The sequence below is a fragment of the Leptosomus discolor genome, chromosome 15, assembly GCF_034619465.1.
Source record: "Leptosomus discolor isolate bLepDis1 chromosome 15, bLepDis1.hap2, whole genome shotgun sequence".
Classification (NCBI taxonomy): domain Eukaryota; kingdom Metazoa; phylum Chordata; class Aves; order Leptosomiformes; family Leptosomidae; genus Leptosomus; species Leptosomus discolor.
The window spans coordinates 18,002,311-18,028,253 of NC_141405.1; the positions used below are offsets into that span (position 1 = coordinate 18,002,311).

At 43.8% G+C, this 25,943-nt stretch overlaps 1 protein-coding gene across 1 annotated transcript in view; it reads left to right on the plus strand.

Annotated features, from left to right (window-relative positions):
* SHISA6 (shisa family member 6) overlaps window positions 1-25,943 on the plus strand; it is a 265,438-nt gene that overhangs the window by 231,748 nt on the left and 7,747 nt on the right. The window contains exons 4-5 of the mRNA XM_086473488.1: window positions 12,340-12,402; window positions 25,617-25,769. Coding sequence (XP_086329614.1) covers window positions 12,340-12,402; window positions 25,617-25,769 — 216 coding nt within the window. The remainder of the gene's footprint in view (window positions 1-12,339; window positions 12,403-25,616; window positions 25,770-25,943) is intronic.

Consider the following 25,943-nt stretch of genomic DNA (forward strand, 5'->3'; position numbering starts at 1 on the left):
CAAGTCCTGCATCTGGGAACAGAAAATGCCAGAAATCAGCAAAAGTATGAAATAAACTTCAAACAATCGTGACACACACATTCTTCTTCCTGGCCCCTAATAGAGAGCTGTGTAATATAAAGAGAAAGCCGCTGCTTCTCTGTCCGAATGCCTTGAGGCTGGCCATGTCTTGCTGGCAGATTAAGAGCAAGTGAACTTCTATGACTTGAGAGTGATTTAAAATCAGCTGACTAGTTAAGAGGCTGCTTGTCTTGGCCATCATGTTGGTTATGAAGTGGCACGTTTATCACTCCTAAGCCAGAACAGAGGCTGGAAAAGCCCTGATGGACTCTGGTCTGCTCTGTGTGAGCTGGCAGCCCGCTGTCCTCACTGTGGTCTCTGGGCACCCTCCTGTAATGCCCTGGGTGACAGGACAAGCACTGATTCTGAGCCTTTTAGTTCTGTGGGAATAAGATTGTTTTCTGTGAGTTATGCTTGGAGTGTAACAAGCAAGGAGGCTACTCTCAACTTTCTGATAAACCCTGTGCCATTTCAGTGTAAAGAGAGAGTAAGATGGGACAGCCAGACACCCCTGGCTGTTTCCTCAGGTACAGCAGTGAATAGGGTCTTTGACTTCCACTCTCAAAGTGGAAGCACAGTCCAGCCCCACTAGACTCACTGGAGAGTTCATCCTCACTTTTGTTTCTCGTTACATTTCACGAAAGAGGGAAAAACAGGGGGAGGACTTTGTGTTCCCTTTCTTTCTCCTTCCTGCCAATACCATGGGGTTAAAAACGACCATGTGTTTCTTCCAAAGGTATTAGCATAATTATCTCTGAATCTGCAATAGCTGGCTGTGTTCCACGAAAGATTGCATTTAACTAATCCTGCTTTAGAAACCCATACTATTTATATCTTCTAAAATCAACTTCATCTTCAGAAATGCCCTTTAAAGGACACATTTTGTTCTATTCTGACCATATGTTTTCACTGAGATCTGCGTATTTTAAACGTGTTTCCAAAGGTTAGCATCCAGGACTGCTCCCCCAGATGCTGTTTGTGTATCTCTGTCTAACGTTAGTCATGCAGCCTGCTCAGCTGTTTGATTTTTGAGAAAACCAGTCCATATTTATCGAATTACGTTGTGTTTGGAAAGTCAGTGTGAAGTTCTCAAACACAGAGGGGATCCCTGGCACTGACTGTCAACACGAGCTAAGTTTGTCCTCTGAGGTTTACCACCAGCTGTGCAGAGCTTTCTCTCCCAAAAAGAAAGTCCTCTTCATCTGGGTTTCTTCTATTCATTTCACCACTTCTTCCTGATTTATACTGGAACATGTGAGAAAGGGCAGCACTAAGTAAATTCCAAACAAAGAAAATCAGAGCAAATAAAATATGAAATATTAAGGAGAGATTTTAAACTCCAGATCAAAAGTGAGTTCAAACATTCCCACTTGCAGGGGTGGGGGTCATTATAGTTGTTGCTCTTTAAAAGCAGAGGCACTGCTGTTGAGAAATTCCCATGCAGGATATGTCTCTTTTCCAGACCTTCCTGCTGGTGAGTCTAGCCAGGCTCTGTTAACATTGGGAAAAGCTGCCTTTTTTGATAGACCTCATACCCCATTGTCTACATGGAGGAAAAAAACATTTCTTCGTCAAGAAAACAGCCTTTCCAAAGATGCTTCAGAAGGTATCAGTTTCCTCAGAGAGAGATATTTGGAGGTCTGCGTAACCTTTATCTTCACTGCAGTGTTGCTGTTTTTTTAAAATACCTTTTCAGCCAAGATTGGGAAAGATTCTTCTTGGGGTTTTCCTTTCCTGTAGGTGTACTTTTCAGCTGCAGTTGCTTGAAAACAAAAGTTGTATTTTCCTTATACTAAGCTCTTCCAGACAGTTTGTTGGTTTGGTTTTTTTTTTTTTTGCAGTTTGGCACTTTGATGCTTTTGAAAGAGTCTGTGAGCGTCTACATAAATGCACTGTGAAGGAGAAATAGGCTTGTGTGTAGGGAGCTCATGAGTGGGCATCATTTACATGATACTTGTTCCATCACTGGGTATAAGTTGTGTGTGGGAGGAAGAGAATCCACTGTGGACAAGTACGAGTTTGCACGCTTTCAACAGAGAAAACATATTTTTGTGAGTGAACTTGAAGCCCTGTTGTACAAGACAGTCCTCCTCCTGCTATGCATTTTTACTCAGATGTTTGGGGAAGAAGGATTATTTTCAACCTGTTTTTTGGCATAGCTCAGTTTTGGGTCATGCTGGTTTTCTGAAGCGGTCAGACATAACCTCCAGAACATCAGTGCCCATTGCAGCCGAGTGTTTTCCACCTGCAGCTGTACAATCACCTCCTCTTTGATTTCTTACAGTTCACTTAAGCCTCCGTCTCCTGTAGCCTTAAAATACAGAATGAATGGTACCCATTGCTACGAAGCAGTTACGGCTGCAATGCACGTACCTACCTGTTGCAAAGTCAGAAATACAAAGAGGTGAAATGACCCCTGTCCCCCCCTGCTTTTTTGCCATGGGTACCGGGTGGTCCATACATGTTTGTGTCAGCACCTACACACATATAGCACATGCACTCGTATGTTACATGCCTGTAGATATACTTGCACACTCACATAAAAAAACCTACTGATAAGAAACACTGTTTGAAGCAAGCCCAACAGTAAAATCAGTTTTCCGTCAGGAACTTGCTCAGTTAGAGCAAGTAATTTGTCCAAAGAGATGGTTTCTGCCATTTCCTTCCTTTTTTGAGTAGACTAAACTGCCTCTAAGTATGTGTAGGTACCTACAGTTTAGAAATACTTCCATTTAAACTGTAAAAAAAAGAGGTCAAAAAGTAGCGAACGACTGAGTTGAAGTTTCCTTAACTCATACAATTTTATTTACTTGATGGATATTTTCCAAATAAAATAACTTCCTTGAGCACTGTTTGGACAGAGCAGCTCTGGGCGTGAGTCGCTGCTGTATAGGAAAGGAGGCTTGCAGCAGTCCCAAGATGTGAGAGGCACGAGGCACCAAATGGCAGCTCCAGGAGGTGGGCAGGGTAAGCACTTGACTGGCCTCCCGGTGAAGTAGAGTTGTCTCTTGCCATTGCCAGGGAGATCCTGCTGCCACGTCCTCGGTGCATACCCTGCTGGCAAGATTGCAGCAGTCCCAGGTGTGAGAAACACCGGCTTCTTGCCTGGCCTTGCCACGCCAGCAAAGCACAGAGCATCCAAGCGACCGTGCTGGTGGTGGAAGCTTCATCTGCCCTTGGTGATGCTGCTCAGGAGGGCACAGAGCAGGGTGGGCAGGAGGGGAGCTTCTGTCGGAGGATGCTGGGGCACTCCCGGGAGGCTGACGATGTGGGTGAAATAGCAGGGTCTGCCTCACTGGAAAGGCCTGGAGGAAGCTGTCCCTCAGAGCCTTTCAAAGTCACTCTGGTTTCTTGTTCCTTAAGTTTCAAGCACCTGCAAAATGATTTTCAAAAGCGTTGAGCTCCAGTGAGCTGCCACAGCCGTAATCAGGCAGGGTGTGCTCTGGCTGCTGGGGCCAGCAGGGTTGTGATGGAGAGTAACAAGCCTGGCGTTGAGCCGGGCTGAGGGGAGCATTTCCAGTCCTCCTCCTGTTTCTGTGTGGACACAGGGAAGTGATTCCACCTGCCTTCATCATCTTCCCCACATGTAAACTAGGAAGAGTTGCACCTGCCTTACCTTCCCCACAAAAGTGGTATGATTAATTAGCATCTGATTTATGCTTGCAAAATCCTATTAAAAATCCCCTGTGTGATCTGAAAAATCTGACCTGAGTGTTCCACGGCTGTTCGTCAAAAGAAACAAAACCTTACGGTTGCAAGTACAATTGCCCTCTGGCTCAGAATAAATCTGGGGCTGACAGACCCCACCCTACCTGCGATGGGAGTCTGGAAGCTCTTTGTGAGGCTTAGATGAGCTCTAGAGGAAAGCCTGCATGGAAAATAACAGTTCCACAATCAGTGCGGGATTTGGATGGCGTGGGATACTAAAGAACAGGGCCATTCACCGCTTAATGAGGATTAAAATAACTCTTGAATAGCTGCCTTATTCCCTGAGCATCCTGTTCAATGGATGAGTCACAGGATTACAGTTGAAAAATAGGCTGGAATGGTAGAACAAAAACCTGACATAATGAATATCAAATTAAGGGTTTGGGGACAGCCTTTAATCCGTCATTTCTAACCCCTTGGATGACTGACATGCTGACTTTACTAGTAGCGTAATTTTTGGTTTTGTCTTGCGTAGCCCTTGCTACAGTCCCTTTTTTAGGGGTCAGTTTGTTTGGGTATCATTAGCCAGGTGCAGAAACACGCTGCAAGCAGGATATTCACAGCATAAATGTATAAAGTAATTAGTTATTGGCTAATGTGCGTGACAGACAGCTGGGATTTAATGATCTATTAGGCTAAGTATTCATATGCTCATCACTTCTGATACGGCACCGCAGAGTCCTGGCTATCTGGGCAGACCTCCCTTAGGAGGGGACCATGGGCTTCGTCTCCCCAGTTCTTTGGGATGGCCCCCAGTGCTGGGCACTGCTATCTGCCACCATCTCTGTCTAATCTAAACTAATCGGAAAAGGTTTTGCGTAGCAAAGGGCTGATGCCTGCTCCCCTTCCCAGGCACCCTGCTCGGCTTTTCTTGACCGGTGCAGCAGCAGTTAAAGAACACTCGCTCAAGGGTTCCCCTCTGGACTACAAATTGTGAACAGAAAATGCCAGAAAGGGGCAAGCAGATGATAAATGAGTAGCTTTATGCCAAAAGCATTTACATTCTCATCATCAGTTTTTGGTATGCTTTCCTCCTTGCCTTTGGGGTCCGCATTTCATTCGGTTCCTAAAGCCTGAAGTCTTTTGTCGTATTTAAGTACTCTGGAAGATTAGCCCTTGAAAGGGATTTTCTCTTCATTAGTGCAGATGCCAAACAGTTATCTTGTCATCAGAAAAATAAACCGCTTCTTACATCCTCCTCTGAAAATCTCAACTGGGGAATAAGGCTGAAGGTAGGCAAATGCTGAGGTTGCTGAAAATACCAGAGGGGCAGAAGGCAAGGAATTGTATTTCATAGGCTGATTGCTCCTGTCTAGTCCATTTCTTTTGTCCTGTTGAATGTAGATTTCAGAGCAGTTCCAAATACTTTAATAAATACTGTAAAACTAATGTAAAATATTGCATGACTGTCAGAACTACCATATATCTGTAATATATTTGACATATATAAAAAATATCCTTGCTTTGCAGTTTTTATAAGGAACTTTATTAGGGAAGACAGGCTGGAAAATACAGCTTTTCCTTCCATACTCTGACATCGGATATTTTTTTCCATTATAGAACACAATAAATCTATTTTTTATTAACAATAAATGCATACAAAATCCCTTAGATTGAAAAAGTATACCCTAGAGAAGACTAAAACCAAGTACCAAAGGAAAGGTTAAGTCCTTAATGCAAAACTATAGTTTCTTAAGAGGATCTCCTGGATAAGAAGTGCAATGGGAACTCTTTGGGGGCTATTAAAGTTACCGTGGGTTTCACATCTTGAGACAGACAATTCAGTTAGTGATTTATGCTGCAAATCAGAGCTGTCAGTCCTGATCACAGGAAGAAGAGCTCCTTTCAATGCTGAGATCAGCAGATGAGGAGACCCTCTGCAAGGGGCATGAAGGGCTGTCCAGCACCATCCCCCCCCTGGAGCTAACCCAGGTGCTCTGGTTTCAGTTGCCCATTAGGGGTGCTCTCAGGTCCCCAGGGCCAGATCCTGTCTTGCTCTGCACAGTCACAGTGACCATTGCCCAGAGAAGTCTGAGGGAGTGGATGTTGCCCCAACACCAATGTCACTCAGCTACTGCAGGACCATAAAGCACTCCCCATATTCACTGGGAAAATTATAACTTCATGTTTTATCATCCTCTGTGGAAAAGATGCTTGAGCTTCTTGAAATCAATCATGGCATGCCACGGCTGACACTAGACTAAGACTTATCTTTTCAAAAATGCAAATGCATGCACTTTCAGCAAAATTTTGGGAATTAATGGAGGGATCTCTCCTCTCCATCTTCAAGCACAGGCTGGAGACATAAGTAAAGAGACTCTTGGGGAAGTTTAGGAGATCACCTGAACCTCTCTCACACAGCTGCCTGAGCCCTGACTCCAGGCACAGCAGAAACAACCTCTTCCTGCAGGATACACCTGGTCTGCCCATGTTGGGCTGCTGGCCCACCTCAGTGCCACCTCTGTGGAGAGACATGGAGAAACGTGAGGAAGCAACAGGGAGAAAAGAGACAGCAAGGACTCAGCAGTGGTGCACAGGGTCATTTGCTTCCTTAGGTGCTGAACTTGGAAGAAGTTTTCTCGTTTTCAGGGTCCAAGGTGTTACTTCCACCAGCAGAAGTAGGGTGCCAGGGCCCATGGGTGCTGGCCCTGGTTGCCATGGAGATGCAGGGTGGGGAGCCTGAACGTATTGAGTGTGTCCTGTGTTGATCTGGGCTGCTTGCCCAGGGCAGCTGAACAGGCTCTCTGCAAGGACATTGGCAGGGCAGGGCAGGACATGGGGCTTTTGTGTTCCTGTCCGCAGCAGCCTACATCTGAGCTGGTTTCACTGTGCTCTGAGCTAACACAGGTACTTACTGGTGGATCCTACCCAGTAGCACTGAGAGCTTCTGGAGTGCATAGACAGGTTGGTAGCTGCACCAGAAGGGCCACCTCAGCATGGCAGCAAGGCCATCTAGGCAGAAACTTGTCTCTTAGTGTTTCCCAGTATCTCATCCCCTCCAACAGCATTCTCTCCCTTCTTTCATAAATGTACCCCATCACAGGCTCACCTTCCCCACCTGAGTGGGAAGTTGTATTTCCCAGAGCAGAGGTTACTGAGTTCACATACAGACCACAGATACAATCGTGTCGGATGTAGCATTTTGTTCTGTCCTTCCTATGTGAACCCACTTCCTTTGGAAAAAAACCCTGGAGCCCTAAAACCCCTGTCTGTCCATGTATATTCCCCTGGATTGCGAAGGGGCTGGGAGCACCCGTTTTCCCTTGTGCCAGTAAAATTGTCTCATTCTTTCTGCTGGTTATTGTATCTGATCACTCCTCCAGCTGTGCTCAGAAATTTCCTATTGTGGTCTGGCAATTCAGAGCACTGTGAATCCTTTATTTCCCTAATGGAACTTCCTAGTAAATAGCTTTGAACTCAGATCCTTGTCTCCGCAATAGATATGCTTCTGCCTAACTGGCACTTCACAATTAACAGCATTATCTTGTTAAACCTGAAGAGGTACAGGAAGGCTCAGCCATCATTTTAAGGCATTTTATTGCTTAGAAAGTGTTTACAATAGGCTACAGAAGTGGTAAATGAAGCCCAGTGCTGCATTCAGATGCCTGATTAGCTCAGCTACATGAAAATGCCAATAATTCAGGGTCTGACTATTTTGGATGCCATTTCTTAAGCAGTAGCCTCAAAGCACCTGAGTTTTTAAAAGGGAAAAAAGGGAAGGGAAGGGAAGGGAAGGGAAGGGAAGGGAAGGGAAGGGAAGGGAAGGGAAGGGAAGGGAAGGGAAGGGAAGGGAAGGGAAGGGAAGGGAAGGGAAGGGAAGGGAAGGGAAGGGAAGGGAAGGGAAGGGAAGGGAAGGGAAGGAAGGGAAGGGAAGGGAAGGGAAGGGAAGGGAAGGGAAGGGAAGGGAAGGGAAGGGAAGGGAAGGGAAGGGAAGGGAAGGGAAGGGAAGGGAAGGGAAGGGAAGGGAAGGGAAGGGAAGGGAAGGGGAAAGAGAAGAAAGAGAGAAAGAAAAAGAGAAAGAGAAAGAGAAAGAGAAAGAGAAAGAGAAAGAGAAAGAGAAAGAGAAAGAGAAAGAGAAAGAGAAAGAGAAAGAGAAAGAGAAAGAGAAAGAGAAAGAGAAAGAGAAAGAGAAAGAAAGAGAAAGAGAAAGAGAAAGAGAAAGAGAAAGAGAAAGAGAAAGAGAAAGAATTTGGGGTTAAATGGAAAGCTGATCAGAGTCAGAAGACAATAGTTCCTAGTCATGTAGATGCAGACTTAATTACCCTCAGTGAAGACACGATTTCACTCAGGTGTGAGGTTTCGAGAGTACAGTGACTGCATTGAGTTCTCTGTGTCTTCAGGAGAGAGAAAGCTCCGTTGTTTCCCTTCTGGAACAACTAATGTGTTCAAGTTATGTCTGCTACTGGTTTAAGTACATGCATTTCACACACACGTGTATCCGTCTCTGCGTAACCTTTTATCTGTCAGCTCCTGTAGGCTGTAAGCAACATTAGTTGAGAAGAGGACAAACAGTTTTGATGTTTGGATGTTTTCTGCAATGTGATTTGTAAATCAGCTTTGCTGTAGCAAGGCTGGAAGTCTTTGCTGTCCTTAGCTACCCTGCATGACTGCAGCCTTACACCTGGCTGAAACCCAGAGGGACTAGCATAGGAACCACAGGCTACTATACAAAGCATGTGGAATGATGGAGATGTCCTGGGGAAATATTTCACTTTCTCAGGCTTTCAGGAGAGAAGTGGCTGTATAGCAATTTAGTCATGCTCAATGAACTTGTCAGCTGCAAATGCCAAGGAGAGGTCATCAAAAAGTACAACAGGCTCATTACTCACTACCTAGTTTGCAACTTTCAAAAATAGATTTAATAACTCATAAATGAGGTAATAAATGGTGAGTAAAATAACCGATGAGGTATGTGATGGACACCAAGTTGAACATGAGCTAGCAATGCTCCCTTGTGGCAAAGATGACCACCAGCACCCTGGAGGACATTTGGAGAAATATTGCCAGCAGGTCAAGGGAGATGATCCTTCCTCTCTGGTCAGTACTGGTGAGAAACATCTGTAGTGCTGGGACCAGTGATGGGCTCCCCAGTACAGGAGAGGCACGGACAAACTGGAGTGGGTCCAGCGAAAGGCCAGAAAGGTGTTCAAGGGACTGGAACATCTGTTGTAATGGGAGAATCTGAGAGCTGGGTCTTTTCAGCCTGGAGAAAAGAAAGCTCAGGGGGTTCTCATTGATGTATGTAAATAACTGACGGGTAAGTAAAGAACATAGAGCCAGGATCTTCTCAGTGGTGCCCAGTGACAGGACAAGAAGCAAGGAGCACAAATTTTAATACAGAAAATTACACTTAAGCATAAGAAAAAACTTTCTTACTGTGAGGGTAGTTGAACACTGGGAGAGGAGTTGCAGAGAGGATTTGGAGTCTCCATCCTTGGAGATATTTAAAACCCTAACAAATACAGTCCTGGGCAACCCACTCTAGCTGATTCTGATTTGATCAGGGAGTTGTACTAGACAATCTCCAGAGGTGCTTCCAGCCTCAGTGATTCTGTGATTTTATTAACTTCGTGACAGAAAACCAGCTGCTATACAGAAATAGATGTTCTCGGGGCCCAGCCATATACACTAGTATACACTGTACAAAACAGCTGCCTTTGCAACCAAAAGCCCTGAAAATTCTGCATAGAGGAGACTGCTCCAAAGCTGTGGGCCTGGCAGACCCAGCAGCTCCGTTGCCGGCTGTAATGACTGAACACCTCTCTAACAGTAATATTCAAAAAACATTTCTGCTTGACAATATCATGAACTGCATCTGATTAAGTCTACACATACTGGCCCAGACCTCAGCCCCACAGCTTTTCAGAAGCACAGAATATTTAGCCTATCTAAGAGAATAATCAAGTTGATGGTTGAGAAGCCTCATGATCTAGAAATATCTACTGTGGAAGATGTTTTCTTAGTCCTACCAAAAAATAGGAAAGGTCTAATAGGAGTTGAAGCCAGATAATTCGGTAAAGACCTAAAGTATATTGTGGTTTTTGGTAACGAAGACTAAAAATACTTCAGCTGTTTCTTTCAGACATGTATCAGACTTACCATCACATACAGTCCTTTAAAATCATATTACTGAAAAGGTCTGTTTGAACTCCAGAAACAGTTAAAACCTAATGCAGAAATTAGTGAGTGGGATTCTGTATCATGCTTGCTGTAAACTTGATGAGGAGTGTCCCATCTGATCCTGTATCTCTGAAAATCCCTCCTGACAGTTACAGGGATTCCAGAAATATCCAGTTTCCTATTTGTCCCACCCATCCTCTGGTCCAATTTTCTCATTAAATTGAAATTAGAATATATGAAGGAACAGAAACTGAAGTTACAAAGGTAGTTACTGCAGGATTTTTGCTTGCAAAAAGTAACCAGCAGCGGAGGATCCAAAGGAAAATTCTAACTTAGGCAACCTGCAGGCCACTTATTCAAGGACACTTTAGGTGTCTATGTGAAACCAGGCTCCTTTCAAGGTTTGTTCATCGCATACTGTAGCCAGGCTAACATCCTCTCTATATTTTCAGCTGTCTGTGTGCATAATAAGTGCCTGTTTTCTAGATGGAGAAGTAAGTAAGTTAAGGTGTCTAGTCTGTGTCATCCAAATAAATATCCTCTGATTTTAATCCTGGCTGTACACATATATTCAGCACGCTGTGCAGGGAGATGAGTTCCCAGTGAGATAAAGTAGCAGCCAACACGGACTTCTCAGAAAGAAATCATGTCAAGATATTCCTATTTTTTTTTACTGTGTTTTGTGGCCAGGAAGAAATAACTTATATTAAGGATCATGACCTTAGCAAGATTTTCAACTGTTTCTGGCAAAGTAATGTGAGACTAATTTGAGAAGCACGTTCTTAATGAACCTCTATGGGGTAGATGCCATAATGGCTGACTAATCATAAAAGGTAACTAAAAATCAGTAGAAGAATGAACTGATGTGGTTCTGCTTTTAGTATTTTTGTTACTGGTGGGAAAGGAATTTGCTTATTAAATTTGCAGATGATATGAAGCTTGGATGACCATAAGTCTATTAGAGGATGAGATTAGAATTTAAAATGTTCTTGACAAATTTGAGAAATAGACTGAAGATAAATTGATTAAATGGAGAAAAATGCAATGCATTGGACTGAAACAGGAATACTAAAAAGCCTTGTATATGTTGAAGAACTATTGGACAGGTATGGTTCTTTGGAAAAGCGATGAGGAATCATAAATGATCACAAACTTCACATGAACCAGGAAAAGAAAAACATCGTGCAAGTTTGTGTGAACAAGAGTCAATGACTGGGAAAAATCCAAGCACTCCGCTGGTAAGGTCTCTTCTCAGAAACATGTCCCAGATTGTGTTCCAGACATGAGAAGGATCTAGGTCAATCAGAGAGAGCATACGATGCTAGAATGACGGTAAACAAAGGCAAAGTTTCATAGGGAACATAAAGGAAATTATGTGGTTTAGCTTGAAGAATAAAGTTAAGGGAATACATAGTACTATCTTTGTCATAAAGAGCTATTGCAGAAGTAAGAGGGATTTTCTCCATGTCCCTGGTAGACAGAAAAGAAGCAATTGGCCTAAAAAGCAGTAAGAAAGAGCTAATGAAACAGATCTTCTGGGGAGAAAGTGAAATTATCAAGAATAGGTTCTCAAGAACAGCAGACTAGACATCAGACTAGCCAATCCTACACCAGGAGAGCATGAGATGCAAGAAAATTTCTTGAAATCTCTTCTTACCCTACATTACTGCAGTTCCGTAATGGGTTGTAAAAATACAGACGAGTTCATTCCTTATTGAAGGCTTGTAAGGAAACTAAAGATGAAAGAAGTTTATCAACAGTCACTTATCTAATGGTTTTAAAGGAAAATGGTGAAAAAAAGTTGTTTTCCATCACAGAGGTCAGTTACTAACCACAATGGCAGCAGCCGTTCTGCCATTGATCATTCCTCCTACTTTGCAGCATGGTGCATTCAATACTGAATGCATCAGTTCTTACAGTGTTCTTACTTCTCAGGGGAGGGGTGCAGCTATTTGACTCCACAGTCCATGTGCAGCGATTTAACTTCTGCCTTTAGGAGGCCACTTATTGATGTTTCCCTGCACTCACAGGTCATAGTGGAAGAGTCTGTTTTTCATGTAATTGGGGGTAACGTCCTGAAAGCTCCATGTCAGATGGAGGTGGAGCAGTGGAATAGGGGCTGCGAGGTTCCAGCAGTTTCCAGGAACATACCACCGATGTTGGTGCACCAGTTGTGGTTTGTTCCTGTCTGGACATTCTTCTTACCTTCACAGATAACTCTAATTTGCAGGTTTAGCAGAAGGGGAGCAGTTTCCCATTACCGTGTTCTTCTTGCATCTGGAATTTTAAGCGAGCTACATAACAGAATCTTCTGCTTTCTTAAGCATTTTCTTCTCCGTTCTTTAATCATGCTGAGATTTCCTGTGCATACTGTGAGCTGTAATTATCATCTGCAGATCAGTGGGTGTGCTAAGCTGTTTCTTAAAGGTTTTTTTTTTCTGTGAATTTCAGATGACCAAGAACAAAATTATAATCACCTGATACTAAACAGTGCCACCCAGACACCTACACATGGTAAGAGAAAACAAAGAGCAAAATTACACATGTTGTAACTTTCCTCTGCCAGCCAGTAACATTTACTGGTATCAAAGCATGTTTAATGTTAATAGAGATGTTCCTACGGCAATGATGCATGGATGATGATTTCCATTAACATTAAACATAGGACCATATTTTTAAATAGTCTGCACAATGAAATATGGCCCAGTCTTTTATAGCTTTACCTATCAACCTTGTGTTTCCCCATGTCTGATTGGTCCTTTCTCCCTTCCACATCAGCAAGGTGCTGTCAGATTTGACCAGACAAATAAGTAAAAATTATAACCAAAGGAAAGTCCATCTTTTCAGCCAAGCCACTCAACTTACAGTGCTGCTTGTGCAAACTTCTGAGATAGGTTAGAAAGAGAGTGAACACGGGGCAAGAGCTCCTAAGCTGACATGATTTCAGCATAACAATATGTGGCCGGAGTTTGGGTCCAAGCTGTCCAGCACATACTTGCATGGGTCTGGTTGGGACAACCTACGGAAGCCCTCGACTCACTGCATGATTCCTCTCTAGTGTCTAGTGTGCAGAATAGGAAAAGACCATGAAGAGATTCAGGACTCCCCCTGCTCACCTTCATAAACAGAAATGCCTCTTTCTAAACCAGTTCCAGTGGTTGCTCTCATACTGTTCCAAATCCCCTTTATTTTGTTGTGGAAACATGACATTTTTGTGACCCTAGAAGCTTATGAAACCCAAAACACCTTTCATGTCCCTACACCCACCACAAGGCAGACCACCACTGACCTAGCCCCATAACCTCAGAAGTGACACCTCAGGAGATGCCTGGGGCAGCCTATCACCATCACATAACCTGTCTGATCCTCCCTCTAAAGGGTGAGAGCCAGAGTTTCTCCAAAGCTTCCCTGGGTTTGGTCTTTGTATCCAAAGAGCTTCATATGTATTGATACCCCTTCTGACAGAGCTCTTGCTGAGCTCTGAAAAAAACATGGTTTTCATTTGTCTTACCTCTGCCCACGGTTCAGCACGTTTACCGGCACCCCTCTAATCAGCCTGCCTGACATAATAAACTTGGGGATGCCCCATGTCATCCTTTAGACAGTTTCAAGAGTTCAGACACTATTCAAAGATCCTCCATTGTTTTCCCCGTTGTTTCTACCACCTCATCCCAGCTTGGAGATGTTTCTTCACTTCCTCCACGTCCAGAAACTCTGCCACTCTCTGCTCAGCCTGTCCCTCCAGCCTTTCTGCCTCCTCTGTCCTAGCACCCCTCTAATTTGATTTCCTTGGCCCCACATTAGCAGTTGAGTGTGGGCAGCATGTCCCTCCCTGCATCGCAGCAATCATAGACACCACAGTCAAATCACCTGCAGCTTCCTTGCTCCATCCAAATACAGATCAGTCACTGCCACCCAGATCAGTGGTTCCTCCTGTCTCTGTGCAATCAGTCCAACCTCTGAATGAACTACCAGTTCCTCTCTGCTCTCTTCCCTCTTCTTCTGCCACCTTGTCTTGGTCTTGTCCTTGTTCTTCCCTGCGCCTTTTACCCTTTGAATGTAATATATTCCTCCAGCATTTGCAGCTGGAACCTTCCTTCTCCTGGGGAACCAGTAAGTAATGAGTAAATCTCATCTTAATATACTATTTTTACAGCTCTGGATCTCTGCATTTGTTACTCTTTTTGTTCTGGCATTTGTTTTTAATTCTGAAACTTCATCTTGATAACTATGCTGAAACTGATTTATTGTGAGTTATGTGCTCTTGTATAGAAATTTCCATGCTTCTTTGCTGCAAAAAAGGGTGGGAGAACAATTGCCCTTGAAAAGGTCACCTGAGACCTTTGGTGTTTCTCCTTCCTAGAGGGTGGTCAGGCAGCTCCTCATACTACAAGTTACTTGCATTTGTAAGACTACATTATTAGTTTGGGGTTTTTTTCATCTCCTAAAATATCAGAGAAGAAACATCAGCTTTAAACCTGGCAGTAATGCAGGGGTATTTACTGAACCTGAATTCAGAGCCTCAAATGCTCTTCCAACTACCTATTTTGTTTACTTTTTCGCTTTCCTGAGAAAAAGAAAAAAATCAATCAAATCTAGCATGTGTTGGGTTCTGAGATCAGCCCCAGCAGAGCCAAATGAGTCCCGTTTACCATATGTCTCTGCCCAGAAGTTTTAATGTAGCTCCGTCATCAGGTTCCCCCCTGCATTCAATTACTCAAAGTAACATGTGCTAAAACAGTTAAACTTCCCTCTGGCCCTCACAGATGCTTGTCTTTTTTATGTACTTGAGAGACAAACTTTAAAGCAGGTGTCCTCATGATCTTGGATTGGAAACTTTCGCCTTTTTTCTCCACTCATTTCTCGCATTTACTGTATCTTAGTAGTTTGGTTGTACAAAGGGACTTGAATGATCTGACTACAAATAACTGTATGATTCAGAGTTATATTTTATTCCTCAGTTATCCGTATGTTCATGGACACTTTTGTTCATGATATTCTCTTATGCTGCTGCTGGTGAGCCATTGCTTGGTGAGTCTAAAAAGATATTTGGACCTTTCGGATAAGGCATCAAAAGGGCTTCGGTATTCATCATTACTGCTGAAATTCTGAGATAGTTCAGCAACACCACAGGTTTAATTTAATTCCCTCCCTGGATAGGACATGGTGCCCATTTTCTGTGTGATTATGCAAATTTGTAGGTGGACATGAGCTGTCTTTCTGAGCAGCGTGCTCGTGAGCTCTGTCCCTTAGCCTGTCTCTAGCACCTGCCACGCAGTGACATCATATGAAAGAAGCAGAAGAAGGGAAGGAAACCAGCGTGAGGCTCAAGACACGCCCTGTGTTGCACATGGCTTGAATTCAGTTCACTCTTAACTGAGGTAAAACAAGCAGGTTCTCAGGCTACTAACATAGAACAGGCAGGGCAGCAGCTGCAGGTGACATGCCACCAAACAAACAACACTTTAGCCTGAACAGCCAGAAAATCCCTCCCGTGCCTGGAGGAGCTCCCTACAGCCTCCCCAAGGACTGCCTCATGCAGCACAGAGGTACTTGACTCACTATATGTGAAGGGAAGCGCGAGCTGTTGAAAACTGGAATACCTGTCAGGATGAGAGCTCAGGTACTGCAGGCTGGCGATCTCTTTCCCCTCTCCTACCATCAGAGGATCTTCACAGGTTTCTTACCTTCTCCTATAACTCCTATTACAATGAGTGTCCAAACTCCTACAACCCTGGGACTGAGCAGCAGAGGCTTTCCACAACACGGTTATGGCAGACGTGAGGGCCAGGGCTCTGCAGGAGACACCCTCCTGGTGGAGGGGTGAAAGCCAAGTTCCCTGTGCTCCCCTTCCCCCTTCCTGTACTGGCTAGTCCTTTGAAAAAGTAGAGCATATGGCATCAACCCGTTCATTTCCCCAAAGGTTTTGAGAATCATAACAACATCATAGTGTGCAGGAGTGATCCCGACGTGGAGTGAGGCAGCCATTCCACCAAGCAGCGTTCTGGGAACAACGTGCTGTATCCCTATCAGGAGCGTTGTCTTTGCTCAGCTGAGAAAGGCAGGGTATGGTAACCACCTGTTTCCACGGACCGATGCTACCCAGTTGCCTGTGTCCTGCTCCCTGCAGATGCCACCGTGACAGGCCCTCTATGAATGCACGGAATGTCTATCAGCACCACATCAAGCACAATCTCATGTGCCCCCGTGGCAGTTTTTCACCTGCGAAGAAACAAACTGAAAGGGATAAACACAACCTATGCTCACAAGGAGCCAGGAAGAAAAGAAAAAGCAGATTTGACCTCAGCTCTCTGAGCTGCTCATCTCCAGCCTTCAGGCTCCCAGGGTTAAACCCCCAAGCCCCTCTGCTTTAACCTGGCTTGTGGAGTTGCCACTCTTGGCGCGCAGCTTCTCAGCGCAAAGGGTAAGCCCATCGCAGTGGGTTGTGTGGCCATGAGATCACTGACGTGATTACACTGAACTCTTCTGATGCAGGAAGTTATAACTACTAATTAATGGTGGGATTGCATATAATCTGTTCTGTCAGGCTGCTATCATTTAATTAGCATAGTGCTGCTCACAGCAGAGTTAACACACAGTGAGAAGAAAGTCTCCCTTTTCTCCCTGCCTGGCTGGCACAGACAGTTTGCAGAGGGGTGAAACATATGTCTGGCCTGGTTTTGAACATGCTGGTGAAGACAATTTCCGACGGAGATCAAGAGAAATGACCACAGGCGAGTGAGTCTGTCAACCCATGGTCTGCAACACCAGAACTTAACTTCTGCTGTTGTTGAGGGCTCTGAATTAACCAGCATGATTTTGAGTTCTCACATCTTAAAGAAGTCTGTTGACTTTCTTCTGTCGTTGGTCTATTTATTCATGAACATTATTCACTTCTAGAACACAGAATGTCCCATTATAAAGGTATCTACAGTCCTTTACAAACCTCAGCCTAAATTCTGCTTTTCAGTGATGGACTTCAGAACCCAGTTCCACTGAAATTAGAAGTCTGATATGGGTTTCCTTAGCTCTACACTGTGGTTTTATATCAGCTGCAGATTTTACTAGCAAATTCAGAAGCAAGTTTTGGAAATTCAGTGATTTTGTATGTACAAGGTGAATGTGAATGCTCAAGTACCAGTTTCTAAGTACAACTAAGTATTACATATGAAATGCAGGTAAATTTTCTGATACATTAATTTATCTTGCTTATCTATTCAGTCTTTATATAAAATAAGCACATAAAATTATTCTCCTATAAAAACACCAAAATGTGAAAAATAAGTTAAGCTAGGAGTGCAAACCAGAACTGAGGCAGTGTGGCATTAGCTATAACAGAAATATACATTGACTGCCTCAGCTCAGTTTCTGTAAAGTTTATTACTTTGTTTTTTATTGCTACTGAAGTTTAATCTCATTATATTTAGTGCATATTTAATTATGCTAACCAAAAGAGTCTTGTATAAATATTTTAACATCTATATAAATAACAAGCAAATGCCTAAATAATACAGTAAGTGGGAAGTTCATATCATGATTTTTGTGTCAGTTTATTACATTTGATAATGATCTCAAAAAATACTTTGGAAACCACCATAAGCAACATATGGCTTCACTTCAAGTTTTTAATTTGGCCAAGTATTTTTCCATAGATGATGTCTGAGTGCTCTGATGAAGGCAAATTTCATTTTTTAGCTGTATGCATGCGAACTTTAAACAAATTCCCATATACATATGCAGGTATGCGTGTGTCTTTTTATATTCCTTCCTTCCTTCCTTCCTTTCTCCCTCCCTCCTCCCTTCCTTCTTCTGTTTCTGTTTCTTCTTTTCTTCCATCAGTCCATCCATCCATCATTTCTCTTTCTTTCTTTCTTTCTTTCTTTCTTTCTTTCTTTCTTCTTCTTTCTTTCTTTCTTTCTTTCTTTCTTTCTTTCTTTCTTTCTTTCTTTCTTTCTTTCTTTCTTTCTTTCTTTCTTTCTTTCTTTCTTTCTTTCTTTCTTTCTTTCTTTCTTTCTTTCTTTCTTTCTTTCTTTCTTTCTTTCTTTCTTTCTTTCTTTCTTTCTTTCTTTCTTTCTTTCTTTCTTTCTTTCTTCTTTCTTTCTTTCTTTCTTTCTTTCTTTCTTTCTTTCTTTCTTTCTTTCTTTCTTTCTTTCTTTCTTTCTTTCTTTCTTTCTTTCTTTCTTTCTTTCTTTCTTTCTTTCTTTCTTTCTTTCTTTCTTTCTTTCTTTTTCTTTTCTCTTTTCTTTATTTTCTCTCTTTTCTTCCCTTGTTTTTTTTCTTCTTTCTCTTTTCTTCATGTCAAAAATCCAGGGCATCTTCCTTCCCACGCAGTAATAGGGCTTTGGGGGATATATTGCTGACATAATTCTTACATCAATTTTCTAACATCAGACCAGAAGCTTCAATTTGGGACAATCCCAGAAGATATGAAAATGATTCCCTATACTGTCACATCTCCTCTAGCAATTTGTTGAGAGTTTTGTGTCTATTGTGTTTAAGACACTGTTTACAAAATCATAACAATTAAGGACTGTTTAAATTAGATTTAGCCCCAGTAGAAATATATGTGAGGAAATTAGAAGATAATCAGATCTCTAGAATATAACCTACAGAACAAACAGACACATTAAAGCAGCAGGGCTTTAATGAAAGTGGGAAGAGGGATAAAACAGGTAACCTGACAGGATTGGACAACATAGTGCCAACTTTTTGATGCATGCTATTTGCCGTTTCTGATGGGGATACCAGTTCATGATTCAGCTGCTTTGCCCACTAAATTTTCAAAGCAAAGTATGCAGGTTGTTGTGTTGCACCACAGCTCCAGTTACACAATTACAAAGCAGATTGGAGCAAAGTTGTTAGTGGGTCAGTATCGCCCGTTACCTCTCTTAAGCTGATGATTTGCTAACAATGACGTCCTACAGTCCCGAGCCAACCTCTGTGTAGATGCATTGGTTTGTTGGGGCCATGGTTGAACTTAAGCAAGGTGACTAGCCTCTGATGGTGTGTGCTGGCCTTCCTTTAATCAGTGATGTAGGGGGCAGAGAACAACCCTGGGGCTGAGAACAGATAAGGACTTCAATGACCACTTCCTTTAGAGCGCTCAACACTGAAGGAAATTTCTGTGCTTTTTAGGCTAAATACATTGTGTGTTTGGACAAAGAAATCACTCTTTTCATGGTCTTAGTATGGCAGGGCTAAAACATCCTCCCAACCTGAGGTGCAGCCTATCTGCTGCGTGTGGAGGCCTTAACTTGCAGATGAATATTGTCATGCCACGCGTGACATGGCCCATGTTTCCCTCAGCAGGTTACCATTGTAAATAAAACACGGAGGCTCGTGGAGTAAATCTCAGCTATGCAACTGTGTCTCCATCCTCACCTGTGGGAGGAACCTGAGGAGCTTCTCTCTGTGACAATACAGGGATTAAGTAGAGGACCAACATGAGCTGAATAGCTCTGACACTGGCCTCTTACAGTAGCAGGAAATCTCAAACCATAAACAAGGGGAAGCAGTGTCCTGGTGAATGTAGGACTGATGAAGAAGACAAAAGTTCTGGAGGCAAAATCACAACATCATAAAAATCAGAGCATGTAAAACTACTGAGACAAAAGGGGTTTTTTACCATTTGCATTGCTAGAAGTGCTGTCAGCACGGAGTTCACCATGGCTCTGCCAGAAAGCTGTAGCGGTCCCTGCACTGCCTTCAGCCTGTCTGGGTGCTCGTGCCTCACCCGAGTCCCGAAGAGCTGAAAGGGGAAGTCACACATAGTTCATTCCAGATGTGTGATTTCGTTTTTGAACCAGCTTCCCCTCCATACAATGGCAAGCTTTGAGCATGAGGCACTTGCAAAGGTGGAAGGAGTTAACAGGCTGACAGTTTTCAAATGCGCAGTCTCAAATTCAGCAAGAACAAGTCCTAGTCCCGGTTCTGCACAGTTTTATATGCTGGCTGCTCTGGTGCCAGAGCCATGGGTTGTTTTCTGCATCCCCATGAAAAGGCAGCTAACTCTAGGAGAAGTGAATATCTTTTGTTATGATTTCTAGGTGAAATTCGACTTTCTGTAGTTTTCCCTTTGATTTTAATTGGCACTCACCCCGTGTTGTGGTGTGTAGCTATACTATGTTCAGTTAAACACTTTGTGTACTCAGAAGCATCTTCATGTTAATAGCTCCTGGGTGATACGATTCGGGTATATTGTCATGCTGTGTGTATATATTGTAGCATTTATGGGCATCATCTTGCAATATGCTGGTATACCTCATCCTCTTTGCATCTTACCCCTTCAGATTGCTGCTCAGTTTTCAGCCATGAGCCCTGAAAGTCCTAATCCTAGCGCCATCCTGATAAGCAGAGGTTTTTTATCACTGACTGAATATAAAATCCCATATCTCCGGCTCATATAAATGAGGGCAGCTATTCACCGGAGAGCTGCTGATTTACACCATGGAAGATCTGACCTGGAAATGTATAAAACTCTTTGAGATTCTTCATGAGAGACGCAAAAGACTATTAATAACAGTGTTTGTAACATAAAAAAAGAAGTGTGAAAACACAGATAGTTCCCCCCACAAACACTGAAGATGTATGTTATAAATTTTAGTTCAAGTCTGTGAACGTCAGTTCTTTGCCTGCTGTAACAGTATGTCACTTCCAGGGCGGCTCAGGAGGTGCTAAGCCTTGGCACAGAAGGCCATCAAACTTCACCAGGTACCACCCAATTTTCCTGAGGAACGTGGTGCTTTGTAAGAGCTTGCATCAGAATCGGAGAAGACTTTGTGCCTGAGCCTTCAAATGGCTGAGCAGAAGGCAGTGCTGGGGAAGCAGTGTGTGCTTTGACAGAGGACTGAAGCTACACTGAGCTGAAGCTGAGCAGCAGAAGGCTTGGTTGTATCAGCTTCTCCTAGGTGACATTGTTTGCTTTCTCTGGGTAAATGTTTTAAAAGGCATCTGTTGAAATGTCTTGCAAAATTCACACAACATATGTGCAGACTCATATGCAAATATGGAGCACATCCCTTTTGCCACTTGAGCTTTGTTTAAAACTTTGCCATAAATTCACTTTTTTTGTCTTGGGTATCATCTGCTCCTGTCCTTGTACATGAAAGGCCCTGCGCCTCCTGTAAACACACTTTGAAACAGAAACTCTCTTCCAAGAACAGGGGCAGAGCAAGACACTTCAAGAACACTTCAGGTCTATTCTCCAGCTTTAGCAATCCTGAAACTGCTTCTGTGCCCTGTGCTTGCAGAAAGTTTGCAAAGCGTTGACAGTGAAATGATACTTTTCCTCAACTTAGAGTGACTTTCTTTCCTTCATAGACTACAAAGCACTCAAGTGCGTGGATAAAGCAGAGGAGTGAATCCGTATGTCCACTCAGAGCCCAGCTGCAATTGCAATCCCTAGTGCACAGAGGGAACGGTAGCCCCCTAACATCCACGTGGGTGCCATCCCAACTGCAGGCCATATATCCTTTTCAGGACACAGGATGCAGCAGGAAGCATTTTCCTCTGGCAGTCCATCAGTTCAGACAGTTGTCCTGGTTCCAGAAGTGCAGAGCTCTCTGCCAGGCCGCTCCAGGGCAACACCCTCTCAAGTTTTTCTGCAAAAGCCTGCTTTGAATGGAGCAGGGGAGCCTCTCTGAGCCTGGCTCATAAGCCCACTGGTCCTCATGGAAAAAATGCACAGTTCTTGCTTGGTAGGTGTCCAAGAAGAGAGATTAGAGTTGCAAAGGAATAGTCTTTCTCCACAGAGAAGCCAACACTGTGCAGCCCAGAGAGTGTTTGCAGTGCTGTGCCGTGCTAGCAGCCCTGCCAGCGGCTGAAGCAACGCAGCACACTGGTCAGAGCACTGTGAAACCACTGAAGATGAGGAAGTGCTGCAGAGTTGAGCTCTCTCCTGCTGAATCAATCGGAGAGACACTGGCAGAATTTTAAGATGTTGTATTGGCTGTAAAAAGGTGCTGTTTCTTTAAGGCTGTAGCAAAGAGAATATGAAAACCAAGAGAAAAGACACTGCTGGATGATGTTCCCATGCCTGTTGTATATGCTATGCACTGGGTGAGCTTCATTTGCTCCACGTCCCTCTGCAAATAACTTTGCTAATTGTGCCCAGGATGCATGATGTATCAGAGGGGCATAAAATGGCACGTGGCTGCAGGATGTGGTGAGGAAACTGTGAACTAATACTGACTTTCAAAGGTAGTCCCAGTAACTGTGCAACATTGTCCATTTTCCAGTGTTGTCTCCCACTGCCTTGAACGTAGAGCTGAAATGGAATGAGTGGGACTGCTAAGGAACAGAGCAATGTACAGCCTCAGCTGCCTTGCAGGGAATGGAGAGACCTTTTTATTTACCTCCTGTTAATTAATTATGTCCTGCATCTTCCATAGGAGCCAACAAACACCACAAACAAAAAGGGCAGAGAACAGAGAAAAGCACAACTCAAATACGTTGCAGGAGTGAAGAATTACTAAGAAATTTCTGCTGATCTGGTCCCAGAATATAAATTGCACAAGATATTTCTCCTTACTAGAGTCTCTCAGTTCTCTGATCTTGCCCTCAAACCACATTATGCAAAAGATATCTGAAATTATCTTTGGTCATTTCAGTTTATCCCTTATTTCGCTGAACGATGGGTAGTGGATTTCAAGGTGACTTCTCATTTGCCAAAATCATTACGGTCTGTTCCTGACTGACTGGATGGAAAAAGCAGTAAGAAGATGTACTGACTCTGCACAAGCCCATCAGATAAATGTGTGGCACTTAATTTCACACACCTCATGCAAGCAGTCAATTAATGCTCCTGCTTTGGCATTGAACACAAATTCCATACATACGACCGGGCTTATTTCAGCGAGTCCAAACCTCCATGGAAAATGGAGATTAGATACAGGTTCTGGCTGAGAAATTTGCAAAGAAATGTTACCCCAGGGTCCTTGCCACACAAGTACAAACAGGAGTGGGGACATAGTTTCAATGCTGATATAGTCTCTGTTTACTGGATAATATCTAATCAATTGTTTCCAGTGCGCTGATGAATATGATGCACTTCCTAATCCTGCAGTCAGTCTGTTAGATGTGGATTGAAGTCATCAGCAAGAAAATAATGTTCTCAGAGAGATGACACGTTAGCTATATACTCACTTGGAGCTATGTTCTTTTTGCCAGAAAATGACCCTGTTCCAGGAGTGCAGAGACATATATAAGCAATAGGAAAGAAGTTTATTAACCAAGATGGTTATTACATTGTTAAAAGGAAACGTTCACCATAGCTAAAATCTGTAAGAAAGTGCTTCATAATTTCTCAGAACTGGGAACCATCTGATGCTCTGGCAGAGAGCTAGGCTGTTCCTTTTCTACAGGGCGGCTGATACTGGCTGTCAGTTGTTGAGCCCAGAGAACAGCATGCAGGTGCTTGCTGAAATGTGTGAAGTCCCTGTTCCTGGCAGAGCAGTTTCCTTCCCTTCATCTCACTGTGCCGGCAGCGGTGGGGGATCACACAAGATGGGGTACCCCATGCTGCTGCCAGATTGGTGCTCAAGGAAAGAAGAAGTTGTTCCTCCACTCAGGGTCATACTCTGGACATAGCTGGGAAAGAGTGCACTGTTGTGATTTGTTCTGCAGGAAGCTTCGTTGTGAGGAAGCTCATGGAGAGCAAAACGCATGGAATCTGAGCCAACAAGGGCAGGAAGGAGTAAGTGTTGGGTTTGTTGACATGGTAGTTGTAATTCAAGTGCCTAAACATGGGTGGCATCAGATCTCTGATAGGTCCCACATCACTCCTTTCAGCCCTTTGTCTTGCATAGCCTGGTATACCTCAAATGGCTCAGGTGCCTCTGAATTGAGCACTGGGCATGTAATTCTGCTGAGAGCTGCAGAGGAGTGCTCTGACTACCCTAGCGTTGGGAGATCATGAGCAGGTTTGTGCCAGCAGACAAGACTGTCTCGGTCTGTCTTTTACTGAGAAGCATGTGTACAATGTGAAAGGTAGGTGACAGAAGGTTTAGAACACCTAGGAGAAGTCACAGTGGGAGAAAAGTTGTGGAGGCAGCTCTGCATCTCCACAGGCAGACATTTGTGGGAACTGCTGGGCCAATTTCTGAGCAACAGAGAGTACCAAGGACATAGTGAAATGTGAGCACTCTGAGAGGAAGAAGATGTTCTGCTGTCTAATGCACGAGGAATGAAGCAGGGGAGGAGATGGCCTGTATCCTTTGTATCCTGCATTTTTTTTTTTCAGCAAATATTTTAATTTGTGACTTAGGTCTAGAAAAATGTCTGCTGAAATATCTGCCCTCTATTTGGGTGGATATTCTTTTAAATTTTTCTGGGTGATGGGAGAAGATAGCAAATATTTGGACTCTGCACAAAGCCAACACATTTGTCAAGGTGAAATTCCCCTGCTGCTCTATTACTTTTGGGCAGAATCTATGCTTTAATCTCAATCAGTCCACAGTTCAGAGGAGGTAAGAGGGGTCTTGGGGCACATGACAGCATATTGAGCATTGCTGTTCATGACCACACTTTAGAAGGGTACACAACAGGAATGTGTGAACCCAAGACCTGGGCATTCTACCACTCCTCATCAGTATGAGACAGCTTAGCCCTATGATTTCATTTTCAAACCATACTTGGAGCAGCCATCTCCTTGGCCTTTTGACTCAGCTAATGCAATCCCATCACTGCTGCAAGCTCCCATAGAGACCACTGCAGTCTGTCATAGCTTTTCTTCTAATAATTGAAGCTCCTGCTATTTTTAGTACTCTTGTATCTGCCTGTTTTAATATCTGAACACATGGGAGTTATAAATGCAATTCAACAGGCCCCTGTCCCTTGGCTGAGCTGATGAAAGACTATTTTCCATCCAGCTTGCAGCAAAGGACTGTGATTTCAGAACTCTGCAAATTGTCTGGACAACGTCCAGGCTCTGTGCTAATCTTTATTGACAGTACCCTCAGCATTAGCATCCTGACAGTGGGCATTTTGACACTGGCTGGGGACTCCCTCAGTGACCAACAAAATAAAAATAAGTAGAGGAGCATCCTCCAAACCTCAGGGATGGCATCTCCTTTCCTGCCTCAGAAACCTCTCCAAACCTTGCCTTGTCTTCTGACTGTACCTAGATGTGCACCCCACAGCTCCACTTCACACTTTCCTACGTGCAGGGGAAGCATGGATGTCTCTAGAGCCTACCAGAACCCCTGGGACCATGGACCGGCTTTGACCAGGAGCCTCCAGGTTCAGAGCGTTAATCAGAAACCTGGCATGATGAGAGAGCAATTTGATTATCAGCCCCAGTTAAAAATAGACTAATTCCCATGTCTCTGAGGGTGAGGGAAGCACATCTTCCAGGGGTAAGGGTGGGTGATGCTGCCTGAAGTCATGCAGGCTGCAGTGGGGTCAGTCCACAGCACCACGACACAGCCCTCCGTGGTAAATGAGATGACTAACAGTCCACCAGACCCACCGTCCTGCTGTGAAGAGAGCTGGTTGGTCCAGGTGCTTTCGAGGCAGCAGTTTGCTTCTCTCTGTAATCACTGTGGACAAGGAAACAACGCCACAGGATCCATTTTTCACTGATCTGCCGGTGCCAGTTTGAATTATGTCCAACAGCCTGTCACTGAGGCTGGCTCAGATACAGCCCTTCTTCGTTTGTGGGAATGGCCTGCCTCTCTCAGCTTACTTTGGTGCACGCTGTAGACATGCCTTTCTCTGTTGTTTTTTTTCAGACAAGCCTCGAATGAACAACATCCTTACTTCTGCCACCGAACCCTATGATCTGTCCTTCTCCCGGTCCTTCCAGAACCTCTCTCACCTCCCACCATCCTATGAGTCTGCTGTCAAGACAAACCCAAGTAAATATTCTTCTCTGAAGAGGCTAAGTAGGTGTCAGCTCATTTCATTTCCTTTGTATCTCATTTGCTCGTAAGCCGCAGTGGGCACAATGTTAAGGCAATAACCTTCTTCCCTCTGTCATTGTACTGCACAAGTTGGCGTCTCAGGTAATGATTCTTTTGGCTGTTGCTTCCCATTAAGGAAGAGTATAGTCACTTCAT